This window comes from Erpetoichthys calabaricus, chromosome 5 (assembly GCF_900747795.2).
Source record: "Erpetoichthys calabaricus chromosome 5, fErpCal1.3, whole genome shotgun sequence".
NCBI classification, from domain to species: Eukaryota; Metazoa; Chordata; class Cladistia; order Polypteriformes; family Polypteridae; genus Erpetoichthys; species Erpetoichthys calabaricus.
In genome coordinates this window covers 14699694-14725085 of record NC_041398.2, presented here as the reverse complement: position 1 = coordinate 14725085, position 25392 = coordinate 14699694, and the positions used below count along the sequence as shown (strand labels likewise).

General features: G+C 42.8%; 1 protein-coding gene across 16 annotated transcripts in view; it reads right to left on the bottom strand.

Moving 5' to 3' along the window:
• Positions 1-25392, bottom strand: part of LOC114641573 (zona pellucida sperm-binding protein 4-like) — a 67525-nt gene that overhangs the window by 1818 nt on the left and 40315 nt on the right. For 6 of the 16 annotated variants that reach the window (XM_051927540.1, XM_051927534.1, XM_051927535.1 and 3 more), the window contains exons 3-12: positions 14505-14603; positions 14346-14418; positions 14113-14271; positions 13854-14041; positions 13474-13571; positions 13272-13399; positions 12938-13127; positions 12702-12849; positions 12480-12555; positions 12147-12269 (exon numbers count right to left, since the gene is read on the bottom strand). In XM_051927540.1, the coding sequence (XP_051783500.1) occupies positions 12147-12269; positions 12480-12555; positions 12702-12849; positions 12938-13127; positions 13272-13399; positions 13474-13571; positions 13854-14041; positions 14113-14271; positions 14346-14418; positions 14505-14603 (1282 nt within the window). Of the gene's footprint in view, positions 1-12146; positions 12270-12479; positions 12556-12701; positions 12850-12937; positions 13128-13271; positions 13400-13473; positions 13572-13853; positions 14042-14112; positions 14272-14345; positions 14419-14504; positions 14627-14725; positions 14913-25392 lie in introns of those variants that run through there. The other 10 variants (XM_051927543.1, XM_051927528.1, XM_051927529.1 and 7 more) reach the window with 5 other exon arrangements.

The following is a 25392-nucleotide window of genomic DNA, read 5'->3' as shown; positions in this document are numbered from 1 at the left end:
ATCAGGTTTAAGACATTACTCGGCTCTCAAGATCAACCATAAGCAAGCTGGATAGCCCACTACTACTAGACATCCCCACATGGAGTCTCACCTGAACTGTGCTGCCACAGGCACTGACTGGAAACTGGTACACAACAAAGCTGGACAAGCTGGTCACAGGGCTGCAACTGCTGTCCACCAACTGGATGGACCCAAGATCCAGGGGAGGAAGGGTCACATTCTCAGACACCACCACCACAAACTGGCCATCCAGGGTGCACTGCACAGTCACTGGCCAAAGCAAACAAGCATGAATATCCAGTAGCAGCCACCTTTGCTCACTCACACCCCCCAACCACTCACCATCATTGGCATAGTAGCATGGACTGGTGCTGCTGCTCGAATCGTAGCAACAGTTGTTTGCTTCACAGTCAGCTTGAGTGATGGATGAAGACCCTCCACAAGGGAGCTTCTCACTGGCTGCCACTGCACATCTCTCAGCAACACTCCCAGATCGGCGAGCTGCGATGGTCAAAAAGACCATTTAGAAGATGGGAGAGACACTCAGGGTGCCAACCCAGAAGAAAAGCATACCTGGCTTAGGGCATGTGAAGGTTTTTAGATTTGAGCGAGATCCAACAGCAATAGTCACGACATACTGTGAACTCTAAAGTTAAGGAGAGGCTCAAAACCACGAAAGACAACTTATTAAAAAGCGGCAACCAACAGCTGAAGCGTCAGCGCTACTCACCTTCTCGGACGCATAACCGTACGGGGAAGAAAAGGGCACCGTTAATGTGGCGTGACCAGCTATTACACGGAGGATGACTCCTGGGAGATGGTTTGTCACCTGTACCAGTCCACCACTCGTCTCTGAAAAGAGAAGTTGAGGAGATTTACTGGAATACGCAGGCGCCGACAAGTCCCAGTGCTCAAGGATAAGCCGCACTCACTGTGAAGAAAAACAGTCGGAGAGCCTACAAATGACAGCGTCATCGCCTTGTCACCGTCGCATTTCTTAGTCACACCTCCTGACGCCGCAAAAACAAACTGCACACCCGCCCAGCAAACAACCATCCAGAAAAGACTCCAACAATCCAAACGCGCCATGCTGTTAATGCGCCAAACAGAAACACGACTTGAACGAGAGCGAGCGAGCGCGGGTTTAAATCATCAGCGCCAGCGCGCGCACGTGACTCGTTAATGAGAAGGCGCGAGAATGGAGTGCGAGAAATCGGAGGCACTCTCTCTGCTCGTGCGGCTTTATTGAGCAATCAGCACGTCACGACATCGGACTGATCCGTCCAAACGAAGACCGCGTAGAAGTGACCGCTCTGCAGGTCGATTTGTCTATTAATTTAATGAGGGAAATCAGGAAACATCAACTAAGAAAAGGAGACGAGAAACGTGACCACTATGAGTATCTCTAAAGAGAAGTTTTGTAAGGTTTGGGAATGACCCGTTAAATACGTTCTAATAAATAAATCAAAGTATTGCTGAAGATCTTTACAAAAATAAAACACGTGTTAATATTTTTGAATTTTGGAAACTAAATGAATAGAAGTTAGATCAGCCGTATTGTTTTAATTGAAATTTATTGCGGAAATGATGTAGAAGAAAATAAAATCCTCCATATAGCGCCTTTTGACAAGCATAATGTATCGTGCTCATAAATTGCTTTATTTCAACTTTTTTAAACAACTATTTCCCAATTTCATCATTCTCTCTTCATTTTTTAGCACTTCATCTTAGCGTTTTATTTCATTTCATTGTTTAGCACGGATGTTCTAGTATTGGAGATGAGTTTCCCGACAACGGCGAATCCTAGCGATTAACGGGCAAATTTATGATGCACCTCGTTAACGTATGCAGTCGCGCACCAGTGCGTCACCGTGCCGTGAATCCAGTTATTAAGACATTTTCATTAGCTGTGGGGAATAAAGGGGATTTTTTGAGACTTGTTTTATTTAAGATGATGTTCAGGTCCCTGTAATTATTACACTAGACATGTGCAAATGATACCAAATAAAAAATAAAATAAGCTCAATCAAACGGCTGCACATACCATTTTCTTATTTAAGTCTCGAGATCCATTATGAAAACTGAGGGGTAGTTATTTCACCCTGTTTGGGTCATTTCTACCATTTTGTTTAAGTGTGCGGCATGGTGGCGCAGTGGGTAGCACTTCTGCCACGCATTTAGGAGACCCAGGTTCGCTTCCCAGGTCCTCCCTGCCTGGACTTTGCATGTACTCCCCATGTCTGCGTGGGTTTCCTCCGGGTGCTCCGGTGTCCTCATGCAGGTTAGGTGCATTGGCGATCCTAAGTTGTCCCTATTGTGTGTGCTTGGTGTGTGTGTGTGCCTTGCCCGGGGTTTGCTTCCTGCCTTACGCCCTGTGTTGGCTGGGATTGGCTCCAGCAGACCCCCGTGACCCTGTCGTTAGGATATAGCGGGTTGGATTATGGATGGATGGATGGTAAGTGTGTCATTCACTAAGCAGTCACTAGGTGGCAGTGTGATTTCAAGAAAAGACCTTCGCAATTTCTGAACAGAAATTGAAATCTCCGCTGGCTTGTGCGACGTTGTCAAAGGTAAGTTTATTTTTCTGATATGGCTTGGAATCAGAGGGTTTACTGAGCAAAATTATTACACTAAGTAGCAAGAAATAAGTGTAAAGAACTTTCCTTTTCAACATGCTCTACCATGAAATGAACGAGAGAAGTGCACAAGCTACTCAAGGTCAGAAATGCAGCCTTCAGATCTGGAGGCAAGGCCACCCTCAGGATGACCAGAGCCAACCTATTTCGTGCTGTAAAGAGAGCTAAGTGTCCATACATACAGAGGATTAACAAACAATTCAGCAGCACCAGAGACACACGCCGTACATGGCAGGGTGTTCAGACAATTACAAACTACAAGCCCAACCCACACAGCAGTGATGGTGATGCCTCCCTTCCGGATGAGCTGAACAACTTCTTTGCATGGTTTGAGTCACAGAACAAAGAGCCTGTGAGAAAAGCAACAACTCCCTCCATTGACCAGGTACTCTGTCTCTCCATAACTGACGTGAAGTGGACTCTACCCAGAGTAAATCCACGCAAGGCTGCAGGACCTGACAACATACCTGGTTGTGTGGCCAAAGAATGTTCCAGTCAACTGGCTGGTGTCCTCACAGACATCTTCAACACATCTCTGAGCCAGTCGTCAGTCCCAGCATGCTCCAAGTCGACCACCGTCACACCAGTGTCAAAGAAGTCATCAGTGACATGCCCGAATGACTAGCAGTTGCACTCACGCCAATCATCATGAAGTGCTTCGAAAGGTTAGTCATGTCACACATAAAGACTCCCTTGACCGTCTTCAGTTGGCATACCGCTCAAACAGGTGAACTGAGGATGCCATATGCTTTGCCCTTCACCTCTCCCTGACACATCTGGATAAAAAAACCACACATGTCAGGATGCTATTCATAGACTTTAACTCTGCCTTCAACACAATCCTCCCTCCAAAGTTGGTTGTAAAACTGAGCAGGTTGGGCCTAAACACCACCCTCTGCAATTGGATCCTGGACTTCTTGACACAGATGCCCCAGTCGGTTATGATGGGCTGCAACACCACCAGCAACATCACACTGAGCACTGGAGCACCGCAGGGCTGCGTGCTAAGTCCTCTGCTCTTCACCCAGCAGACTCACGACTGCACAGCCACGCACAACACCAACCACATCATCAAGTTTGCGGATGATACGACTGTGCTGGGACTGATAAGCAGGGATGATGAAACAGCATACAGAGATGAGGTGGAACCACACGGTGTGAAGACAACAATCTCTCAATGTCGACAAGATAAAAAGAGGTAATCGTGGACTTCAGAAAATCACATCCTGCCCACATCCCACTCGGCATCAACGGTTCAGATGTGGAGACTGTGAGGAGTACCAAGTTAAGTGCACATAACTGAGGAACTTAACGTTGACGCATAACATCTCATCAGTAATCAAGAGACTACACTTCCTGAGGCGGCTGAAGTGAGCAATTCTTCCCCCTTCCATCCTCACCATGTCCTACAGAGGCACCATTGAGAGTGTTCTGACCAGTGGCATCACAGTCTGGTACTGCAACATATCTGACCTGCAAAGGATAGTGAAGACAGCAGAGAACATCATTGGGGAGCCTCTCCCTTCACTACAGGACATATTTTACAAACACAGTGTCCGCAAGGCCGGCAGCATTGAGCAGGACCCCCTTACACCCCTCACACTTCTGCCATCCAAGAGAAGATACTGCAGCATCAGAGCCAGATCTGCCAGGCTGCAGGAGAGTTTTTACCCCCAAGCTGTCAGACTCCTTAACACCAGGCTGCCCCCTGGAATTGTCCACACGGCCTCAAGCACCTTGAAAAACAGAACTTTTATACATGCGAGCCACTGTCCTGTAAAGACGAGCGTGCATAGAGAGAAGAAATGAAGATCTCATACTGACCTTGAAGGATTTGGACACTCTTGATATCCTTCTGCTGTGAAACATTCTGACCTGTCATTGTCTACACGTCTTAAACAACTATCATCATAAACCAGCATTTCTCAACATTTAAGTGTTTGTGACCCGAGTTTTCATAACAGTTTTAATCACGCGCCCCACTGACGTTTTTTTGAAAGGACCCCACTAATACTAATTTGTTCTTTTTAATTAATGATATATCACAGATGCATATTTTATTATACCTACTTAACTTTTATCAACATTTATCTAACTCTTTATTTAATTTTCTAGTATCAGAATGTAGTTTAAGTTAATTTGTTTTGGTTTCAATAGATGGATTTTTCGATTGTTTTCTTTTTTTCACATCTTCGCGCCCCGTCCCACAGTTTGAGAACCACTATCATAAACTGATCATTTCTGTATTATCTATATCTATTATTATTATTAATTATTATTATTATATCAAATTAAATAAAGAAAAAAACAAAATCTTAGTGATTGGCAATAATGGATACAATGAGGCTATTAGAAATAAACTGGATGCATTAGGATTAAAAGTCAAATCGGAGGTAAAAAGCTTAGGGGTAACCGTTGATTGTAATCTGAATTTTAAATCACATATTAATAAGATCACTAGGACAGCATTTTTTCACCTAAGGAACATAGCAAAAGTTAGACCTCTTATATCATCGAAAGATGCAGAGAAATTAGTTCATGCGTTTGTTTTCAGTCGGCTAGATTACTGTAATGCACTCCTCTCAGGACTACTCAAAAAAGACATCAATCGTTTGCAACGAGTGCAGAATGCAGCTGCTAGAATCCTTACCAGGAAAAGAAAATCTGAGCACATTTCTCCAGTTTTGATGTCACTACACTGGTTACCTGTGTCATTCAGAATTGACTTTAAAATTCTGCTTATGGTTTATAAAGCTTTAAATAATCTCACACCGGCTTATATATCGGAATGTCTGACATCTTATATTCCAAATCGTAACCTCAGATCCTCAACTGAGTGTCTCCTTAGAAATCCAAGAGCAAAACTTAAAAGAAGTGGTGAGGTGGGTGGCCTTCTGCTGTTATGCACCTAAAATCTGGAATAGCCTGCCAGTAGGAATTCGCCAGGCTAATACAGTGGAGCACTTTAAAAAACTGCTGAAAACACATTACTGTAACATGGCCTTCTCATAACTTCACTGTAATTTAATCCTGATACTCTAGTTATTATAATGAATTAGATACAGTGGTGTGAAAAACTATTTGCCCCCTTCCTGATTTCTTATTCTTTTGCATGTTTGTCACACAAAATGTTTCTGATCATCAAACACAGTTAACCATTAGTCAAATATAACACAAGTAAACACAAAATGCAGTTTGTAAATGGTGGTTTTTATTATTTAGGGAGAAAAAAAAATCCAAACCTACATGGCCCTGTGTGAAAAAGTAATTGCCCCCTGAACCTAATAACTGGTTGGGCCACCCTTAGCAGCAATAACTGCAATCAAGCGTTTGCGATAACTTGCAATGAGTCTATTACAGCGCTCTGGAGGAATTTTGGCCCACTCATCTTTGCAAAATTGTTGTAATTCAGCTTTATTTGAGGGTTTTCTAGCATGAACCGCCTTTTTAAGGTCATGCCATAGCATCTCAATTGGATTCAGGTCAGGACTTTGACTAGGCCACTCCAAAGTCTTCATTTTGTTTTTCTTCAGCCATTCAGAGGTGGATTTGCTGGTGTGTTTTGGGTCATTGTCCTGTTGCAGCACCCAAGATCGCTTCAGCTTGAGTTGACGAACAGATGGCCGGACATTCTCCTTCAGGATTTTTTGGTAGACAGTAGAATTCATGGTTCCATCTATCACAGCAAGCCTTCCAGGTCCTGAAGCAGCAAAACAACCCCAGACCATCACACTACCACCACCATATTTTACTGTTGGTATGATGTTCTTTTTCTGAAATGCTGTGTTCCTTTTACGCCAGATGTAATGGGACATTTGCCTTCCAAAAAGTTCAAGTTTTGTCTCATCAGTCCACAAGGTATTTTCCCAAAAGTCTTGGCAATCATTGAGATGTTTCTTAGCAAAATTGAGACGAGCCCTAATGTTCTTTTTGCTTAACAGTGGTTTGCGTCTTGGAAATCTGCCATACAGGCCGTTTTTGCCCAGTCTCTTTCTTATGGTGGAGTCGTGAACACTGACCTTAATTGAGGCAAGTGAGGCCTGCAGTTCTTTAGACGTTGTCCTGGGGTCTTTTGTGACCTCTCGGATGAGTCGTCTCTGCGCTCTTGGGGTAATTTTGGTCGGCCGGCCACTCCTGGGAAGGTTCACCACTGTTCCATGTTTTTGCCATTTGTGGATAATGGCTCTCACTGTGGTTCGCTGGAGTCCCAAAGCTTTAGAAATGGCTTTATAACCTTTACCAGACTGATAGATCTCAATTACTTCTGTTCTCATTTGTTCCTGAATTTCTTTGGATCTTGGCATGATGTCTAGCTTTTGAGGTGCTTTTGGTCTACTTCTCTGTGTCAGGCAGCTCCTATTTAAGTGATTTCTTGATTGAAACAGGTGTGGCAGTAATCAGGCCTGGGGGTGGCTACGGAAATTGAACTCAGGTGTGATACACCACAGTTAGGTTATTTTTTTAACAAGGGGGCAATTACTTTTTCACACAGGGCCATGTAGGTTTGGATTTTCTTTCTCCCTAAATAATAAAAACCACCATTTACAAACTGCATTTTGTGTTTACTTGTGTTATATTTGACTAATGGTTAAATGTGTTTGATGATCAGAAACATTTTGTGTGACAAACATGCAAAAGAATAAGAAATCAGGAAGGGGGCAAATAGTTTTTCACACCACTGTATACATTCATTCAAAATCTGTACTAACCCCTACACTCTCTTCTGTTTCCTTTTCCGGTGTCCTGTTGGTGGCGCCACCATCTACCCAAAGCAACATGATGTTCCAACAATGATGGATGGATTAAAAGCCAGAAGTCTGTATGACCATCAGCATCAAGTGACTCCATAAGAACCCGAACTACAAAGAGGACTATTTCATTTATGTTAGGTAGAATGCACAGAGGGGACTGGGTGGTCTCGTGGCCTGAACCCCTACAGATTATATTTTTTTCTCCTGCCTTCTGGAGTTTTTTTTTTGTTTTTTCTGTCCACCCTGGCCATCGGACCTTACTCCTTTCTATGTTAATTAATGTTGTCTTATTTTAATTTCTTATTTTGTCTTTTATTTTTCTTCTCTTCATTATGTAAAGCACTTTGAGCTACTTTTTGTATGAAAATGTGCTATATAAATAAATGTTGTTGTTGTTATTATATATTTATTATATTGCATATCTGACACATCACTATTGCTGCTTCTTTGTCTTGTCTTTGTACAATGTCTTGACTTGTGTTTTAATTTTAAATTTTAATTTTAATTTATTATTTGCACGTCATGTTGTTACACTGTGCACCCTCAATTTCGTCAATCTGTATACTTGTATATTTTTGAGATGACAATAAAGTTCACTTACTGTTAAGTTACACCTGAACCTTATCAAAAAGAATTCACTAACATTGATTTTTCAAATGTTTGTATTTTCATGAAGAATCCAATGATTTGTGATCAAATACTGTAATCAACACTATGAATGTGCTGTGACTTCACTATACACTCACCGGCCACTTTATTAAGTACACCTTGCTAGAAGTTATTTGGAGCCCCTTTTTTCCTTCAGAACTGCCGGCGTGGATACAACAAGTTGCTGCAAACTATTCCTCAGGGAATCTCCTCCATATTGACATCACTCAGTTCTGTGGATTAGTCGGCTGGACATCCACGATGCAAATCTCCCATTTCTCCACATTCCAAAGGTGGTCTATCGGATTGAGATCTGGTGACTGTGGAGGCCATTTGAGAGCAGTGACCTCATTGTTATATGCAAGAAACCAGTTTGAGATGATTTGAGCTTTGTGACATGGCACATGGAGATAGCCATCAGAAGATGGTGGTCATAAAGGGATGGACATGGTCAAATTTCCATCCATCCATCCATTTTCCAACCCGCTGGATCCGAACACAGGGTCACGGGGATCTGCTGGAGCCAATCCCAGCCAACATAGGGCACAAGGCAGGAACCAATCCTGGGCAGGGTGCCAACCCACCGCAGGACACACACAAACACACACACACACACCAAGCACACACTATGGCCAATTTAGAATCGCCAATCCACCTAACCTGCATGTCTTTGGACTGTGGGAGGAAACCCACGTAGACACGGGGAGAACATGCAAACTCCACGCAGGGAGGATCCGGGAAGCGAACCCAGGTCCCTCAACTGCGAGGCAGCAGCGCTACCCACTGCGCCACCGTGTCGCCCATGGTCAAATTTCCCCTTGGGATTAATAAAGTATCTATTTAGCAACAACACTCAGGTAGGCTGTGGCATTTAAATGATGCCCCATTGATACTAAGGGGCCCAAAGAGTGCCAAGAAAATATCCCCACACATCATCATCAGTCTGAACTGTTGATAAAAAGCAGGATGGATCACTATTTCATGTTATTGATCGGACCATCAGAACGCCACAGTAGAAATCGAGATTCATCAGACCACGCAACATTTTTCCAGTCATCTGTTCAATTCTGGTGAGCCCCGTATGTGAATTGTAGCCTCAGTGGCCTGTTCTTAGCTGACAGGAGTGGCACCTTCTGCTGTAGCCCACCTGCTTCAAGGTTCGACGTGTTGCGCATTCTGAGATGCACTTCTGCATACCTCAGTTATAACGACTGCTAATTTGAGTTACTGTTGGCCCCCCATCAACAATCGACAAGCATGAGGAAGGGTATGGCAAAGCGCTAGAGATGGGGAAATACCGAAGCGTCGAAGCTTGTGCCAGTCAATCTGAAGCGTAGCGAGTTAAATCACTGTGTAAAAACACCACTGTCACGTGACCCGTGACGTTAGAAGCTTCAAACGTCATCAGTGCTTCACTGGTTTGACAGCTTTGGCGCTAAATGGAGAGAGCCTATTTATATAAAATGTCATTCTCATTCAACAATGTTGGGTTGTGAAGAGAGTCGCCATGTATCACCAAAAGCTCTACAAATGTCTAGTTATATGAACAAAGACCTTAGCGGAATTAAATTAACTCGGACTTTTCTGACTTTCTATTGGTGACGCGAGGCTGAAACATCGAGTGCAGCTCCACTTGCGCTCCTGAGAGCTTGCGCCGACCTAAGTTAACCACCAGATGTCGCTGTTCAGACTGGGGGGTGAGGCTGCAAAGCTTCGAATCTTTTTCGGCACAAATAGAAAGCCACCAAGCTTCGAGGCTTCCAATCACTATAAAGCGCTTAAGTGCAAAAGCTAGCGACGCCAATTTTAGTGTCAAGGAATTTTTTTTCCCCAATTGGAGCTCAGGCACGTAAAGTCACCTGCTCATGGTCACAAAGTGGTGACAGCAGTGGGATTGGAGCCCCCACAGCTTCAGGGTTTCCTGTGTGCATGATAGCCATAGTAATCTGGTTGTTACATGAACACATTTGCACACAGCAGCCTTGCGCCCGATTTTGCTGGGACAGCTCCAGGATTCTCAGAACATCATTCTGCTTTACAGGATTAAGAAACATTACCCATCTCACAGTGCCTACCATTTTCCTCTAATATTCATGGATGACTCGCCTGAAACTCCAAGAGGGACCCCGATCTTTGACCAAGCAAGTGTTGGGGTCGGGGGGCAAACACTTCACAATACACCCCTCTCCCTGCTAATGCTTCTTGTGATGGCTCATAGCAATGCTGCATTTGCACTGAACTCAACTTGGAAAACATAAGTAGGTCTTACTGAACATTTCACTTCCAATTCTTTAAAGAGAGAGTGGATACAGGTTTTTAGGACCCTCTGTATATGACCCATTGACTGCTGTAGACAATCAAGAATGTAGATGTACTCAATGCGGAAGGAAAACAAATGTAGCAACTTAAAATGGTGTGACACCAACCAACTGAGGAGGACACATCACTAGCTGTGCCATTTCATTTGGCATCTGAAGCTGGTAACAGACCAGTACTCCTAGCAGAAGAGATTAGCAGTAGTCCAAATGTGACAAGAGCACATCTTGGACCAGATGTTGGGCTGCACAGGGTCAGGCCTTATCTCCCCTTACTGATGTGCTACAGAGTCTTCAAGCGTCAGAAGATTTCAATGTGGTCATTAAGGACCAGTAGTCACCATCCTAAAGGTGGACTAGGCACTTGTCAGGCGTTAGTGACAAGGAGCAAAGCTGAAAAGACTGAAGGAGCTTAAAACATAGTTTGTGGTTCTTTCCTGCTGGTTGCATTATAAACAGCCTTGTAGCAGATGGCATGTTGTTCGTAAAATAACTTCCAGGTATATTTTTGCACCATAGCACTGATAAATGCAGAAGACTGGATGATGGGGCCAGGGGAAAGAAGTGATCAGACAGAAGGGCCAGACCCTGATCATTGAGCCAATCAAGGAATGCCAACCTTGAAAGGCAGCACACTGGTGCTTTTGTTTAGCCAGTGTGTGACACCACCAATACAGAGAGCTGCCCCGATAAAGGTATATGAATGTCAGCTCAAAGCGTCCATGTGATCCAATGAGCCATTCATGATCTATACCAGGGGTCCTCAGTCCTGGAGTGCTGCAGGTTTTTGTTCTAACCCAGTTGCTAAGAAAGCAATTATTGCCAATAATTTAATTTCATGGCTTGTTAGTGCTTTAAATGCTGCCATGTCAGGTCATTCTCATATCATAGATTTTCTTCCCCTTTCTAAGGGGATCATCCAAATGATTTGAAGGCTAAAAAAAAAAAAAAAAAAAAAAGTGTAATTAAGTCCTTCACTTTCCAAGTTATTAAGCCCAACAGTGCATGATAAATACACACAGGTGTAAAACTACTAAATGGAGAAATGCTGGTTTCATTTGTCATTTGCATGTTACTAATTAGGAACAAAAACCAAGACTACAGCTGGTCAAGACTAAAATAAGCAGTAAGGGTTCAAAATCCTAACTACTGAGACAACTAAAGTGAAGCAGAAGTGTTGTTACTTGACCAATAAGGCCTCTTAAGCAACTGGGTTGGAGCAAAAACCTACAGCCACTGCGGCCCTCCAGGACCGTGATTGAGGACCCCTGATCTAGAGGGAAGCTCAGACACATCCCAGAGATTAATATAAGGCAGTCCTGCACAAGCAGACAGACACTTCACTGGTCATCTGAATCCATGAAAACGTGTCAAAAGATGGGATAACCAAGAAAAGGCGGCCAGCTATGAAGGATTAAACTAAAAAGGGTCCCAACTCCAGCTCCCCACCCATTTCCTAATAAACCAAAGTCAACAGCTGGAGGTCGGACACCACACCCACAGGTTTATTACCATTTAAAAAAATTGCACAACATGAGACTCCAACCGTTCATGAAGTAAAGAGCCTTTATTAAAATTTCAGGTTCACTTTCTGCCTGTTCAACCTCCTCACAGCAACTAGAGCCAAAATCAGGACCACCATCAACATGGCAGCTGCAGCTCCCAGAACCAGGTATCCAGTGGTAAGAGGGGCTGTGGGAGGAAGACAAAGGACATTTACTCTCCAAGCCATATAGTGAAGGATGAGCCAAACCCACAAGCAGAACTCGAGCCTACAGGAGGATCAAGATGGTTACCTTCCTGCTCCAACATGGAAGTCTGCACCTGGTCAGCCTCAAAGACCACAGGACCACTGTGAAGGAGCACATTCTTCCTGGATGAAGAAATTCGTGCCAAGTTGTCTGCAGCTCTGCCAGATCCTGAAAACAAAGTGGTAGGCTTTAGTTTAAAACACATGCCAAGCCCCCTTACAAAGGCAGCGAACTGGATTTCACCCCCCTTGTCTGCGAGACAAGCCACCTCCATACCACTGCGTAGCTTCAATTATGAGGCGCTGAATTAGAAAATGGCATCAGTGTTTCTATCAAATAGACACCACAGCCAAACCCCAAATGCTACAGGCTACTCACTTCTTGCAGGGCAGCTCTGACTACAGGGGTCTGTGGCAGAGGGATAGCAGGCAGCAGCAACACAGTAGATGAAGATCTAGAGAGATAAACCAAGGACAACAGTGAAACCACACATCACTAGGAGCCCCAAAACAGCAGAAAGACTTCATGGCCCTCCTTTAGGCCTACGAGAATTTCAAGCAAAGCCACAAAGCAGGATTCCCCTTTGCAACAAAAACCCACCTTTTCAGCCAAGGCTTGCTGAGCTACAGGGTCCACAAAAGCAAACATCTCAAACACAAATCTCTTGTAATGACTTGGGTAGGCCACTCCAGATGTGCTGTCCACAGTCACCAAGCTGGTCAAATAGTTGTCTCCAGTGTATGGGCACCTGGGCAAAGCAGACCCCCCCCCAGTTAGCACTGACCAGCCACCCTCTAAATGCCTCCCTCACACAGTGGGTGGATTTGGGCACCTACCCATTCACCAAAAGGGTCCACTGGGGCTGGCTGGAAGCAGAAGGTCCAGGGGTGACCCAGCAGTCACCAAGAGTCAGAACAAGGTTAGGGTCAGTCCTGTTCACGATGTGCACTTCCACAGCCACAGGATCCCTCAGAGTTTTGGTCACTGGGTAGTCGGCATCAGCATAGTAGGAGCCATAGGAGGGATCTGGGAATAGTAAGGAGGGGGGCATTAGTTAGTGGAAATGCAACCTAACCACATGATCCTCATCTCCAAGAGCATCCGGCGTTTAGAATGACTTAAGCTTTTTAAATTAAATCAAACCAACAAGGACCCCATCCCCTATAGTACCTGTTGCAATGACCAATTCCAGGTCAAATGGCCCTTGCTCTACTACTGGAAGAGGTGGCGCCACAGTATACACCTCAGCCTCCACTTGCACATCCTGGCTTCCCGAGTAGGTGCACTGGAAGAACAACCTAAGGAGAGATACACCACATCATAGCAGGTAGATCACATTTAGGATAAGAGGAAGCAGGTGCAGAAGCCTTACTTGTAGACACTGTCCCTGGTGATGGAGCCCTGTGGACCACTCCTCACAGTGATGGCAGCAGACATGGTGTTCTGGTAAGTCACATTGCCACCAGCCAGCTGAAACAGGAACATTAGAATTAGCGCCAACCAAGAAGTCAGAGCAGGGTTGGGGTGCCATTTCTAGGTCATCAGCAAGACAGGTCACGTTGCAATTTGTGGGGTCAACTTTGATGACAAACTGCTCTAGTTAAGGAGATTGTGTCTTATTCTCTAGTTTACTATTAGATCCAGCACAAGCCATCAGGTCTAATACAGATGACCTCATTACTCAACACTCAAGATCAACCACAGCAAGCTAGAGAGCCCACTACTCCTCCATATCCCCAGATGGAGTCTCACCTGAACTGTGCTGCCACAGGCATTAACTGGAAACTGGTACACGACAAAGCTGGACAGGCTGGTCACAGGGCTGCAACTGGGGGAACTGCTGTCCACCAACTGGATGGACCCAAGATCCAGAGAAGGAAGGGTCACATTCTCAGACACCACCACCACAAACTGGCCATCCAGGGTGCACTGCACAGTCACTGGCCAAAGCAAACAAGCATGAATACCCAGTAGCAGCCACCTTTGTTCACTCACAACCCCCAACACTCACCATCATTGGCATAGTAGCATGGACTGGTGCTGCTGCTTGAGTCATAGCAACAGTTGTTGGCTTCACAGTCATCTTGAGTGATGGATGAAGACCCTCCACAAGGGAGCTTCTCACTGGCTGTAACTGCACATCTCTCAGCAACACTCACAGAGCGACGAGCTGCGATGGTCAAAAAGCCCATTTAGAAGATGGGAGAGAGACACCCAGGGTGCCAACACAGAAAAGAAGCATACCTGGCTTGGGGCATGTGAAGGTTTTCAAATTTGAGCGAGATCCAACAGCAATAGTCACGACATACTGGGAGCCCTAAAGAGAACAGGAGAGGTTCAAATCCACAAAAGACAACTTAATGAAAAGCGGCAACCAACAGCTGAAGCGTCGGCGCTACTCACCTTCTCAGACGCATAGCCGTATGGGGAAGAAAAGGGAACCGTTAATGTGGTGCGACCAGCTATGACATGGAGGACGACTCCTGGGAGATGGTTTGTCACCTTTACTAGTCCACCACTCGTCTCTGGGGGGGGGGGGGGGGGGGGGGAATAGAAGTTGTCAGCACCTGCGTATTCCAATAAATCTCGTCACGTCCAACTGCTCGAGGACAAGCTGCACTCACTCTGGAGAAAAACGGTCGGAGACCCTGCAAATGACAGCGTCATGGCCTTGTCACCGTCGCATTTCTTAGTCACGTCTCCAGACGCGGCAAACACAAACTGTACACCCGCCCAGCAAACAACCATCCAGAAAAGACACCAACAATCCAAACGCGCCATGCTGTTAATGCGCCAAACAGAAACACGACATGAACGAGAGCGCGCGAGCGCGGGTTTAAATCATCAGCGCCAGCGCGCGCACGTGACTCGTTAATGAGAAGGCGCGAGAATAGAGCGCGAGAAATCGGAGGCACTCTCTCTGCTCGTGCGGCTTTATTGAGCAATCAGCACGTCACGGCATCGGACTGATTCGTCCAAACGAAGACCGCGTAGAAGTGACCGCTCTGTGGAGCGATGTGTCTGTTAATTTAATGAGGGAAATCAGGAAACATCAACTATAAGAAAAGGAGACGAGAAACGTGACAACTGCGAGTATTTCTAAAGAGAGGCTTTGTAAGGTTTGGGAATGAGCGGTTAAGTAAGTACTAATAAATAAATCAAATGAAAGGGGGTGTTTAAATAAATAAATAAATAAATAAATAAATAAAAATAAAAAACGTGTTAATATTTTCGAATTTTGGAAATTAAATGAGTAGAAGTTGGATCAGCGGTATTGTTTAAATTGAAATTTATTGCGGCTATGATTTAGACGACAAAAAAATCCTCCATATAGCGCCTTTTGACAAACAATATCTATCGTGCTCATATACTGCTTTGTTTAAACTTTTTTAAACAACTATTTCCCAATTTCCTCATTCTCTCTTCATTTTTTAGCACTTCATCTTAGCGCTTTCTTTCATTTTATTGTTTAGCACGAATGTTCTAGTAGCACTGTAAAAATGTAATTAAGTGATAGTCGACCCAGTGTAGAAATGTTTGTTATTCCAGCATTTTTGTGTTAATGTTTAGCTTAAAAATCGGTTCTGCATTGTGTGGCGCAGATGTGAGTTCTAATTTTCTATATGGGTTCAAATGTAAGAATCAGCATTGTGAGAATTAATAATCTGTTGCTTGTGCGAGTTTTTCCTTTACACAATGCGCATGTTCTGCGGGAATATTCTCGATTTATGATATTTGGAGACGTGCATGACTCCACAATCTGTAATTACTAACGTTTGATAGCCCCGATTTAAGGTATGTACACGCATTTACAAGAGTAGGACTTTCCTTTGTTGAAAACCATAAAAAAAATCGAGGTACGATTTATTAACAGTTGCCACGCGAGTAACCTTCTAACGTTGACGACCATCGATGATAATCTGCTGCCGAACGTAAATAAGTTTTTACGTGTTTAATGTTAGCTTGTGTTATTTGCAACGTGTAATGACGGCGGGTCTGTTAATTACGGAAGATTTTAGTGACTGTAACAGAATCTGCAAATGAATAATTTAAAATGAAAGCTCACTTGTGCTTACTGTGGTGGCTTTTAAGTTTTTAACAAAATCCATGCCTTTGCGATAGTTCACTCTTTCCTTTCTTTCACGATAACAACTCTTGTGTTTTTTATTCCTCAAAACCCGACATCAGGAAATATTTTTCACTTAAAGTTAGCGGTCTGAATTCCCGTAGTAGCTGCGGTGCCCGACTCAAGCTTTGAGGCACCATACCAAAGTTTAGAGCAGAGACTGGACGCAGATGATTATACTTTATCCAAGTGGATTGGACAATAAGAGCGTACAGCAACGGTGAGATAATTTTGTTTTTTACACGGTGAATTAATAAAATGACATCAATATTCTGTACCGTTTTTTTTTTTCGTAAAATCGCATGCAGTCAAAAAAAATTAAAAGGCGCACGCAGGATGAAGGCTTTTTTGAAAACTGACTGTTCTAGTAAATTATTACGGGCGCTGGGAAGCATGTGCATAACAACGTGTAAAGGCAGACGCACGATTACTGTTCGGAGTATTCCTTTCTTTCTTGTGTACATTCAATTTATGCTAAGTTTCTTTTATAGAGGAAAATGGATGGATAGAGGGACAAAGTGAGCGATAAAGTGGGATGAAACTAAAATTAACACACTGAGCAGACCTCAACAACACTTCTTCCCTCCTTCTAGGAAAAAAATAAATACACTCGCAAACATCCTCTTTAATAAAATCCCTGTGTGCGTCCAGGTGTCCATGTGTGTCTTCTGGTGAAGTGCGCATGCGCGGGGCACGGTGCGACGCGCGATATTACTGTCACAGAAATTTACAGGAGTTTTACAGAAATACAAACCAGTATTACTGCGAGAGGAAATTAAAGGAACACAATGCAGTGACGCATATTACAGCCACATACAAGCCAGTATTACGATCAGAGATAATTAAAGGTATATTACGGATGTACAAGACATTATTACTGTCACAGAAAATTAAAGACACACAATACACGGCGGCAGCCCACGAAGAACGGTCAGCTCAGCAAGTAAACATCAACACAAGAAAGGCTGAAAGAAAGAAAAATACGACCAACAAAAAGAATGAGGTCAAAGTCCCTTGCCATTTAACATAGACTGTTCCTACTAATGTTTATCACTACTGTTCTAGCGCCCGTTATTGTAATGGGCTAAATGACTAGTATGTTAATAAATATACAGTAAGTCACGCCATGCGACTGCTCATGTGTAAACATGATGTGTAGTTTAACTGTGTTTCTTTTTTAGATAACACCTTAGACATTTGTGATAGAATTATTACAGAAGTGCAGGTAAATGTTTACAAAAGAGGATTTGGTTCTCCCAGAGGTTGCCTTATGAAACCTAATAAATCTGAGGTAAATTTCTTGCCAAATCACCTGGGTGGTCAAAAAGATGAAGATCTTGAAACAGAGAGGCAGCAGCTCGAGGATGAAGTGAAGAAGAAAAATATGAACCTGGACCTAGTCAACACCAAAATGGACCTCACTTTTTCCTTGAGAAGAAAGGAGATTGTCGTGGATGAACCACTGGTCTCTGTAGTCCAATAGAGAAGGCCAGGGGCCTCATGTATAAACGGTGCGTACGCACAGAAATGTTGCGTACAAATATTTACACGCTCAAATCGCGATGTATAAAACCTAAACTTGGTGTAAAGCCACGCACATTTCCACGGTACCTCATAACTTGGCGTATGCAATTTCTCCGCTCGGTTTTGCAGACTGGCGGCACCCAGCGTCAAAGCAGTGCTACTGTTCCTGTGTGATCATCCTTTCTTTCTTAGATCCACATTCCTGACATGGCTTTATAAATACACTGAAACTAACTGCATATTGTTTATTAGTGTAATGCATCCGATTGTAATTAACCTGTAGCAATATAATGGTCCAGGGAATAGCCATAGTATTCCAAATACCATAACTGCTTTAGCGTTGTTACGCTCACTGCATCTTCTTACTTGTTTCAGCTGCTCCCGTTAGGTGTTGCCACAGCAGATCATCTTTTTCCACATTACTCTCACTGCACCACTCAGAGTATTTATATCACTGTATCTGAGTGGGGAATCACAGCAGCAGCTGATTGGAAAGAGAATTATCAGTACACAGCATGAAGCAGACGCTGCCTGAGCCACAGCAAACGCTTTATTCCCTGTACGGACTTTGCGGTTTAGAAAAAGTTTCATCCCAAGAACTCTAAACGCACTCAGTCAGTCCATCAAGTGCTCCTTGTAGAACTGTTTGGACTTATAAGTACAATCACCTCACTGTAAACTTGCACTACAGTTATAATATTGCACAACCTGCACCACTTTATAAAGCGCGTATTTACATATGATGACGATATCATTTTTAAGATGAAATGCAGCAAAATATGTTGCTTATAGTATACAGATAAAACTTTAACTTCATTTTAAATAATCTGCATTGTTAATAATTAAACATGTGAGGACACGGTGCCGCAGCGCTAGCTATTTCAAGGATAGTTCCTGCATTGCGTTGTATTCTTGCACTGATGCGACACTGGAAGGATAGACGGATAGAATAATTAAACATGTACTATGAAGATATTTCAATGTTCCTTAAAAGTTTTGAAGACTCGGCGTTCTAAGCTTACAGATGGCTTAACATCTATTACAGAGCTGATTGTGGAATTGGAGGTTAGTACGTTTGAAAGACAGTACTGCTGTAATAAATTATTTCATCGAAGGTTGCGCATGGCGCAGCAAGCCTCTTGCGTGAGACATGAACAATCACTGCACCACCGTGTTCCCATGTTTAATAACGTGCTTTAACTCCTATCATCATGAAAATGATATCACGTATACATCTCAGTATCTTAATTATTCAGAGAGCTGTAAAATAATGAATGTAATGGATTCTGTGTCCTGTCGGAGAAAGAGAAAGCCCATTTAAGAAGCTGGTAGTGATTCACACAAAAAGAAGATCAAATACAGAACAAAGCATTTAATGTGCTACTTTAGTTATAAAGGGATTTGAGAAACTAGTAAATTAAACGATTTTAAGATGAAGTTTATGATGTTCTACTTTAATGGCAAAATAAACTACGTGATTAAAGTGGAAATTTCGAGATTAAAGTTGACATTTCATGCTTTCGTGGGGGCAGGTGTTAAGATGTTCTATTCCCCCATTGGTCTGAGGTATGGCTGTCTGGAATTGGCTTGGATCAGAAGCTTTTAAGTACCATGATGTCCTATTGGCTGTAGGGGTTGGACAGAATGTCTATAAATGTATGTGTTTAACCTCACAATCTCTCTCTCTCTTGCTAACCTGTGATGATGTAGAAGAATCTCTCTCTTACTAACCAACATCTGAAAGAAGCATCTCTCTTACCAACCGACATATGATGAAGAAGGATCTCTCTCTTGCTAACCTGTGATGATGAAGACAACACAATGAAGAGCACAGCTCAGCAGCCATTTTGAACAGACATGTGGCTGAAAGCTGAGCACCAATGATGCCTTAACTAGAGACATTTAAGTAACTACAAGACTGTGTGCCGCCTGAACTACATATCACCATTTAATCAGGTTGTATGGTTGCCAATATTCAAATGTACTTTGCATTTTGTTATTATTTATGAATATTATCAATAATACATTATCTTATATGTAACCTAACTTCTGCTTCTCTTTTTACTACATCTAATTGCCTGAGGTTATAGATATTGAAGGGAAGGCGGGGATAAGTTATATACAATAATACCTTATAAACAGTGGTTAGTCTGTGAGATTAGGCATTCTGACAAAGGCTACATATTAATAATACAATAGGGGAAAGTATATATATATATATATATAATCTACCAAGACAAAACAGTCATGGACTATAAATTCATAATGTATTAATTTACAGTTTTCTTTAATGGTGAGATTTACACAAACAATATTATACCAGAAATAAAAGTACAATTCCTTCTTCAAACCTAAGGTGTGACCAGCGACTTGGTGATGTAATCAACAGCATTCCTGAGCTATTCTGTTTATTACAAATTGACAATTTAAATTCTCCAGGTTAATAGCATATTTTTTTTGTGTGTGTGCATATATTTTGAATAATTTGCAGATGTGCAACATCCATCCATCCATCCATTTTCCAACCCGCTGAATCCGAACACAGGGTCACGAGGGTCTGCTGGAGCCAATCCCAGCCAACACAGGGCACAAGGCAGGGAACCAATCCCGGGCAGGGTGCCAACCCACCGCAGTTTATCCAGTCATCTGTTGCCAAATTTTTGTGAGCCCCATGTGTCAATTGTAGCCTCAGTGGCCTGTTCTTAGCTGACAGGAGTGGCACCTGGTGTGGTCTCCTTCTGCTGTAGCCCACCTGCTTCAAGGTTCGACGTGTTGTGCATTCTGAGATGCTCTTCTGCATACCTCAGTTATAACGAGTGCTAATTTGAGTTACTGTTGTTCCCCCATCAACAATCGACAAGCAGTATTAACAAGGGTATGGCAAAGAGCTAGTGATGGGGAAATAATACTGAAGCGTCGAAGCTTGTGCCAGTCAACCTGAAGCGCTGTGAGTCGAATCACTGTGTGAAAACACCGCTGTCACGTGACCTGTGACGTTTGAAGCTTCGATCGTCATCAGTGCTTCACGGCGCGCTTCACTGGTTTGACAGCTTTGCTGCTAAATGAACAGGTAGCCTAGTTCCACGTTTTTCAAACTTTTTTGAACAAGTACCACTCCGCGAGGACCAGTAAACTGAAGTACCAGTGTCAATGAATCGTTAATTTACACACGTGTTGTTTTGAAGAAAAAGTCACTATAATGACTATAATTATGACGTTAAAGTGATATTGAAACTAATTAAGGAAATGGGTGCCCGCGCTAATAAAAGCCGGCTTGGAGTCTTCCACGCATTTACAGTAGTATACTTATACTTTATATGATTATATGCAACATATTAGCATTGTAGCAACATCGATTCGTGGAAAATAAAGGACCACACGAGTACCACTTGGCATGACTTGAAGTACCACCAGTGGTACGCGTACCACAGTTTGAAAACCGTGAGCCTATTTATATGAAATGCGTCATTCTCATTCAACAATATTGGGTTGTGAGAGATTTGGAGAGCTTTGGTGACAGATGGCGACTAACATCGGAAAACAGCGTTCAAAAGTTAAACAATATAAATGAACAAGGACCTTAGCGGAATTAGATATTTTATTAATCCCAAGGGGAAATTCACAAATGAATTAAATGAACTCAGACTTTCTGATCTTGTCCTTGTGACGTGAGGCTGAAACAGCGAGTACCGCTTCACTCGAGCTCCTGAGAGCTTGCCTTGACTTCAGTTAACCACCAGATGACGCTGTTCATACTGGGGCTGGGGCAAGGTTATTATAGCTACGGAAAACTAAAAATCAAAACGCAAAGTATTAATAAAAAAACATTTTCGTTTTAAAAATAAAATTTTTAAATCGTTTCAAAATAAAATTAACAAAACTGAAATGAAAAAACTGAACGAAACTATTAAAGTAGCTGAAAAGAATAACAAATAAAATAATTTTAGTTTTCGTTTTTGAATGAATTTTCTCCCTGTTAGAGTTAAATGTTAAAAAGGTTCAAAACGAACACTGAAAGCCATCCACCACGAGCCGCCCGCACGTATTCATCCAGTGATCGGCGGCTGGTGACGGAAGCCGGGTGTTCACACAGCATTTGCGGTGACAGAGCCACGACTCCATCTCATTCAGCTCGCTCTGAGGTTACGGGATCTGCACTGGAAATCGGAATGTTCGAATTCCGTAAATGCCAAAAAAACAACAACAAAAAAAAAAAAAACCAAAAGGGACTCTGCTCTGTAATCTGCTTTATTTACCTGTAATTGCTGAGCGCTTTGAGTAGTGAGAAAAGCGCTATACAAATGCAAAGAAAAGAAAGCGAGCTGAATACGTGCGTAAAGCCTGTGGAATAGAAAGCGATTTCTACTTGTTGTACATCAAGATGTCGCCTAATTTAAACGCCTGCAATCGGACTATGCTGCTCAACAAAAAACTTTACAGTATGGACAGAAAAATCACGAGTGAGTTACGTTTCAGTTTATTTCTCAGGTGCCTGCTTCTTGTTGACAGCAATTCAACTGCCACGTCCCGCTCGAAGTATACAAAGTATAGAGAAAGTATACTAATCATGAAAAAAACGACTTTGACATTTTGATGAATCCTAACGTTTTAGACTTCCAAGAGTCAGAAAATACCATTTTTTGGAATTATGTGTGTGTGTATATATATAAAAACGATGTCAAAAATGCAACTAGATGGATGAAATTTGGCATGTGGTTGTTACATCAGAATTGTAGATCTGTATTTCCATTAACCGGAAGTGGTACTTTACCTGAACACTTACTCGATTTTTTTATTTTAATTCATGCAGCTGCAGAGTCCGGTTTATTCAACTTCACTTTTATAATTGTTCAGCATATTTTGGATTTGTTGTTGATGGTTCTTTAATGTATATAATTGTCATGCAGGTTTATTCCTCAAATATCCATCCCCATATCCGAGTACACAATGTCGAGGGGAGGCCACTCCCGATTTTTGAAAATAAAACTGCGCCGATCGAGAGACTGACAAGGTCATCATACAAGATCAGCATATTGTTGCTTTAAAAATGTCATTTAACAATGCAATACATCCATCCATCCATCCATTTTCCAACCCGCTGAATCCGAACACAGGGTCACGGGGGTCTGCCGGAGCCAATCCCAGCCAACACAGGGCACAAGGCAGGAACCAATCCTGGGCAGGGTGCCAACCCACTGCAGGACACACACAAACACACCAAGCACACACTAGGGCCAATTTAGAATCGCCAATCCACCTTAACCTGCATGTCTTTGGACTGTGGGAGGAAACTGGAGCGCCCGGAGGAAACCCACGCAGACACGGGGAGAACATGCAAACTCCACGCAGGGAGGACCCGGGAAGCGAACCCGGGTCTCCTAACTGCGAGGCAGCAGCACTACCCACTGCACCACCGTGCCGCCCCAATGCGATACAAACCTTGTAAAATTGCTGAGCTGGCAAAATGTCTAATGAACTACAGGTAGATGGGGGAAGAGAGTGTCACGTGGTGAAAAGCTAAACATACTCATTTGCTTTTGTATTTATTCTAAAAAAATTTTAGTTCATATTCACAGCTCACACCTGATATTGTGAAAATAATTCAACAGCAGAATTGTACTTTAAAATATCTCCCATTTTTTCAATATTTCTCTCCCTCTCAAATCAGACAGTTGAAATATTCTTTGTTCTTATCAGCCATATACATATTGCATACCAGGGATTTTTCCTGCCTTGCATCCAAACTTGCCGGGGTAGGCTCCAGGTTCCTGCGATCCTGCTATGGATGAATAGGTTTAGATAATGCAGAAATTGTTCTTAATCTCAGATGCTGTTTGCCATTTTGTGCCCGTCCACCTCTTATCACCTGCTCATTATGGGTTTGCTGTTCTTATGGTGGGCTATTCAGGTCTCACTGCCCCTAACCCTCACACTACATACTAGTTTGTTTCCCTCAATACAGCTGGGTGGGATCTGCACACTCATTCAAGCTTAAGACCCCTGTTCTTCCTTAACCTCTGATTTTCATGGTCACACCTGTCAGAACACACACTTTTTTTTATGGTCTTTCAAGGCCTGCAGATTCAAAATTCTGTCTATTAATTGTGCCCGAGATGGAATCAGAGATCAATATGGCTGGTAGAAAATAAAGCCCAGTTTCTTAGATTTTTGAATGCAATATTGAAGACATTCATTATAAGCACATTGTTGTTGGAGCAGGAGATGTGTGTTGTAGATAGAGTAAAAAGCCATCACCTTAAAATTCACCTAAACTTCATTACAAATTGGCCCATTCTGGGCAATAAAAGGAAGAGAAAAAAGTGCCAACAGTCAGCACAGATTTGTTCAGCACAAAATGACCGGCAAAATGTTTTACCAGACAAAAACAAAACCAAATAAAGTGTTATGTAGTGGAGCAAGCTTCCATTAACATTAAATACATATTATATCCAAACTTGTTACGTGTACAGTTCTGTCTCATTGTGACAAAAACTAAACTATAGTAGCTCTTTAACCATAACATTACAAAAACTAAAACAAATAGAAATGTCTAAAAACACAAAACAGAAACTAAAACTAAACTGGATTTCCAAGTTAATATAGAAATGAAAATATAAAAAGGCAAAACTATACTTAACCTTGGGCTGATTCAAATCTTCATGAGACTTCATTATCTCATCACTACAAAGCACCAAACAAGTGCAAAAGCTAGCGATGCCAATTTTAGCGTCACATTTGGAATTATTTTCTAATTGGAGTTCAGGCAGGTAAAATCACCTGCTCATGGTCACAAAGTGGTGACAGCAGTGGGATGTGAGCCCACACAGCTTCAGGGTTTCCCCATGTGCATGATGCCATAGTAATCTGGCTGTTACATGAACAGATTTGCACACAGCAGCCTTGTGCCCACAGTTTGCTGGGACAGCTCCAGGATTCTCACGAACTCATTCTGCATTAGAGGATTAAGAAATGAAGGGTAGAAACAATAAAGGCAATAAGCCTGCACACCACCTCCTCTGTCCCGGTGCCTACCATTTTCCTCTAATATGCATGGAAGACTCACTTGAAACTCCAAGGAGGGACCCCAATCTGTCCCCCCCACATATGAATTTGTTTGGTCAAACACACTTGACAAGTAGCATTAACCGGGGCATTGCGATCACTCAAAGCAATGTTACATTTGCACTGAATTGGACTTGGGAAACAAGTGGATCTTGCTGAACATTTCACTGACGATTCTTTAGAGAATTGAGGTTTTTGGGACCCTCTGTATGTGCCCCATTGATTGCAGCACACAAGCTATGTATCCAATGCTGAAGGAAACCAAATGTAGCGGCGTAAAGGGGTGCGACACCAACCAACTGTAGAGGGCATGACCCTAGCTGTGCAATTTTGTTTGGAATCGGCAGCTGGTAAACAGACCAGTACTCCCAGAAGCAGAGAGTTGTAGTCCAGAGGTGAGAAGAGATACTTTATTAATCCCAATGGGAAATTCACATAAGAGCACAGCTTGGACCAGATGTTGGGCTGCACACAGTCAGGTATGATCTCACCTTACTGTTGTGCTACACAGCGGGTCTTCAGGAAGGAGGAAAAGGTTTCAACTTCTGTTACTATCTCATTCCATGACCCATCCTAAAA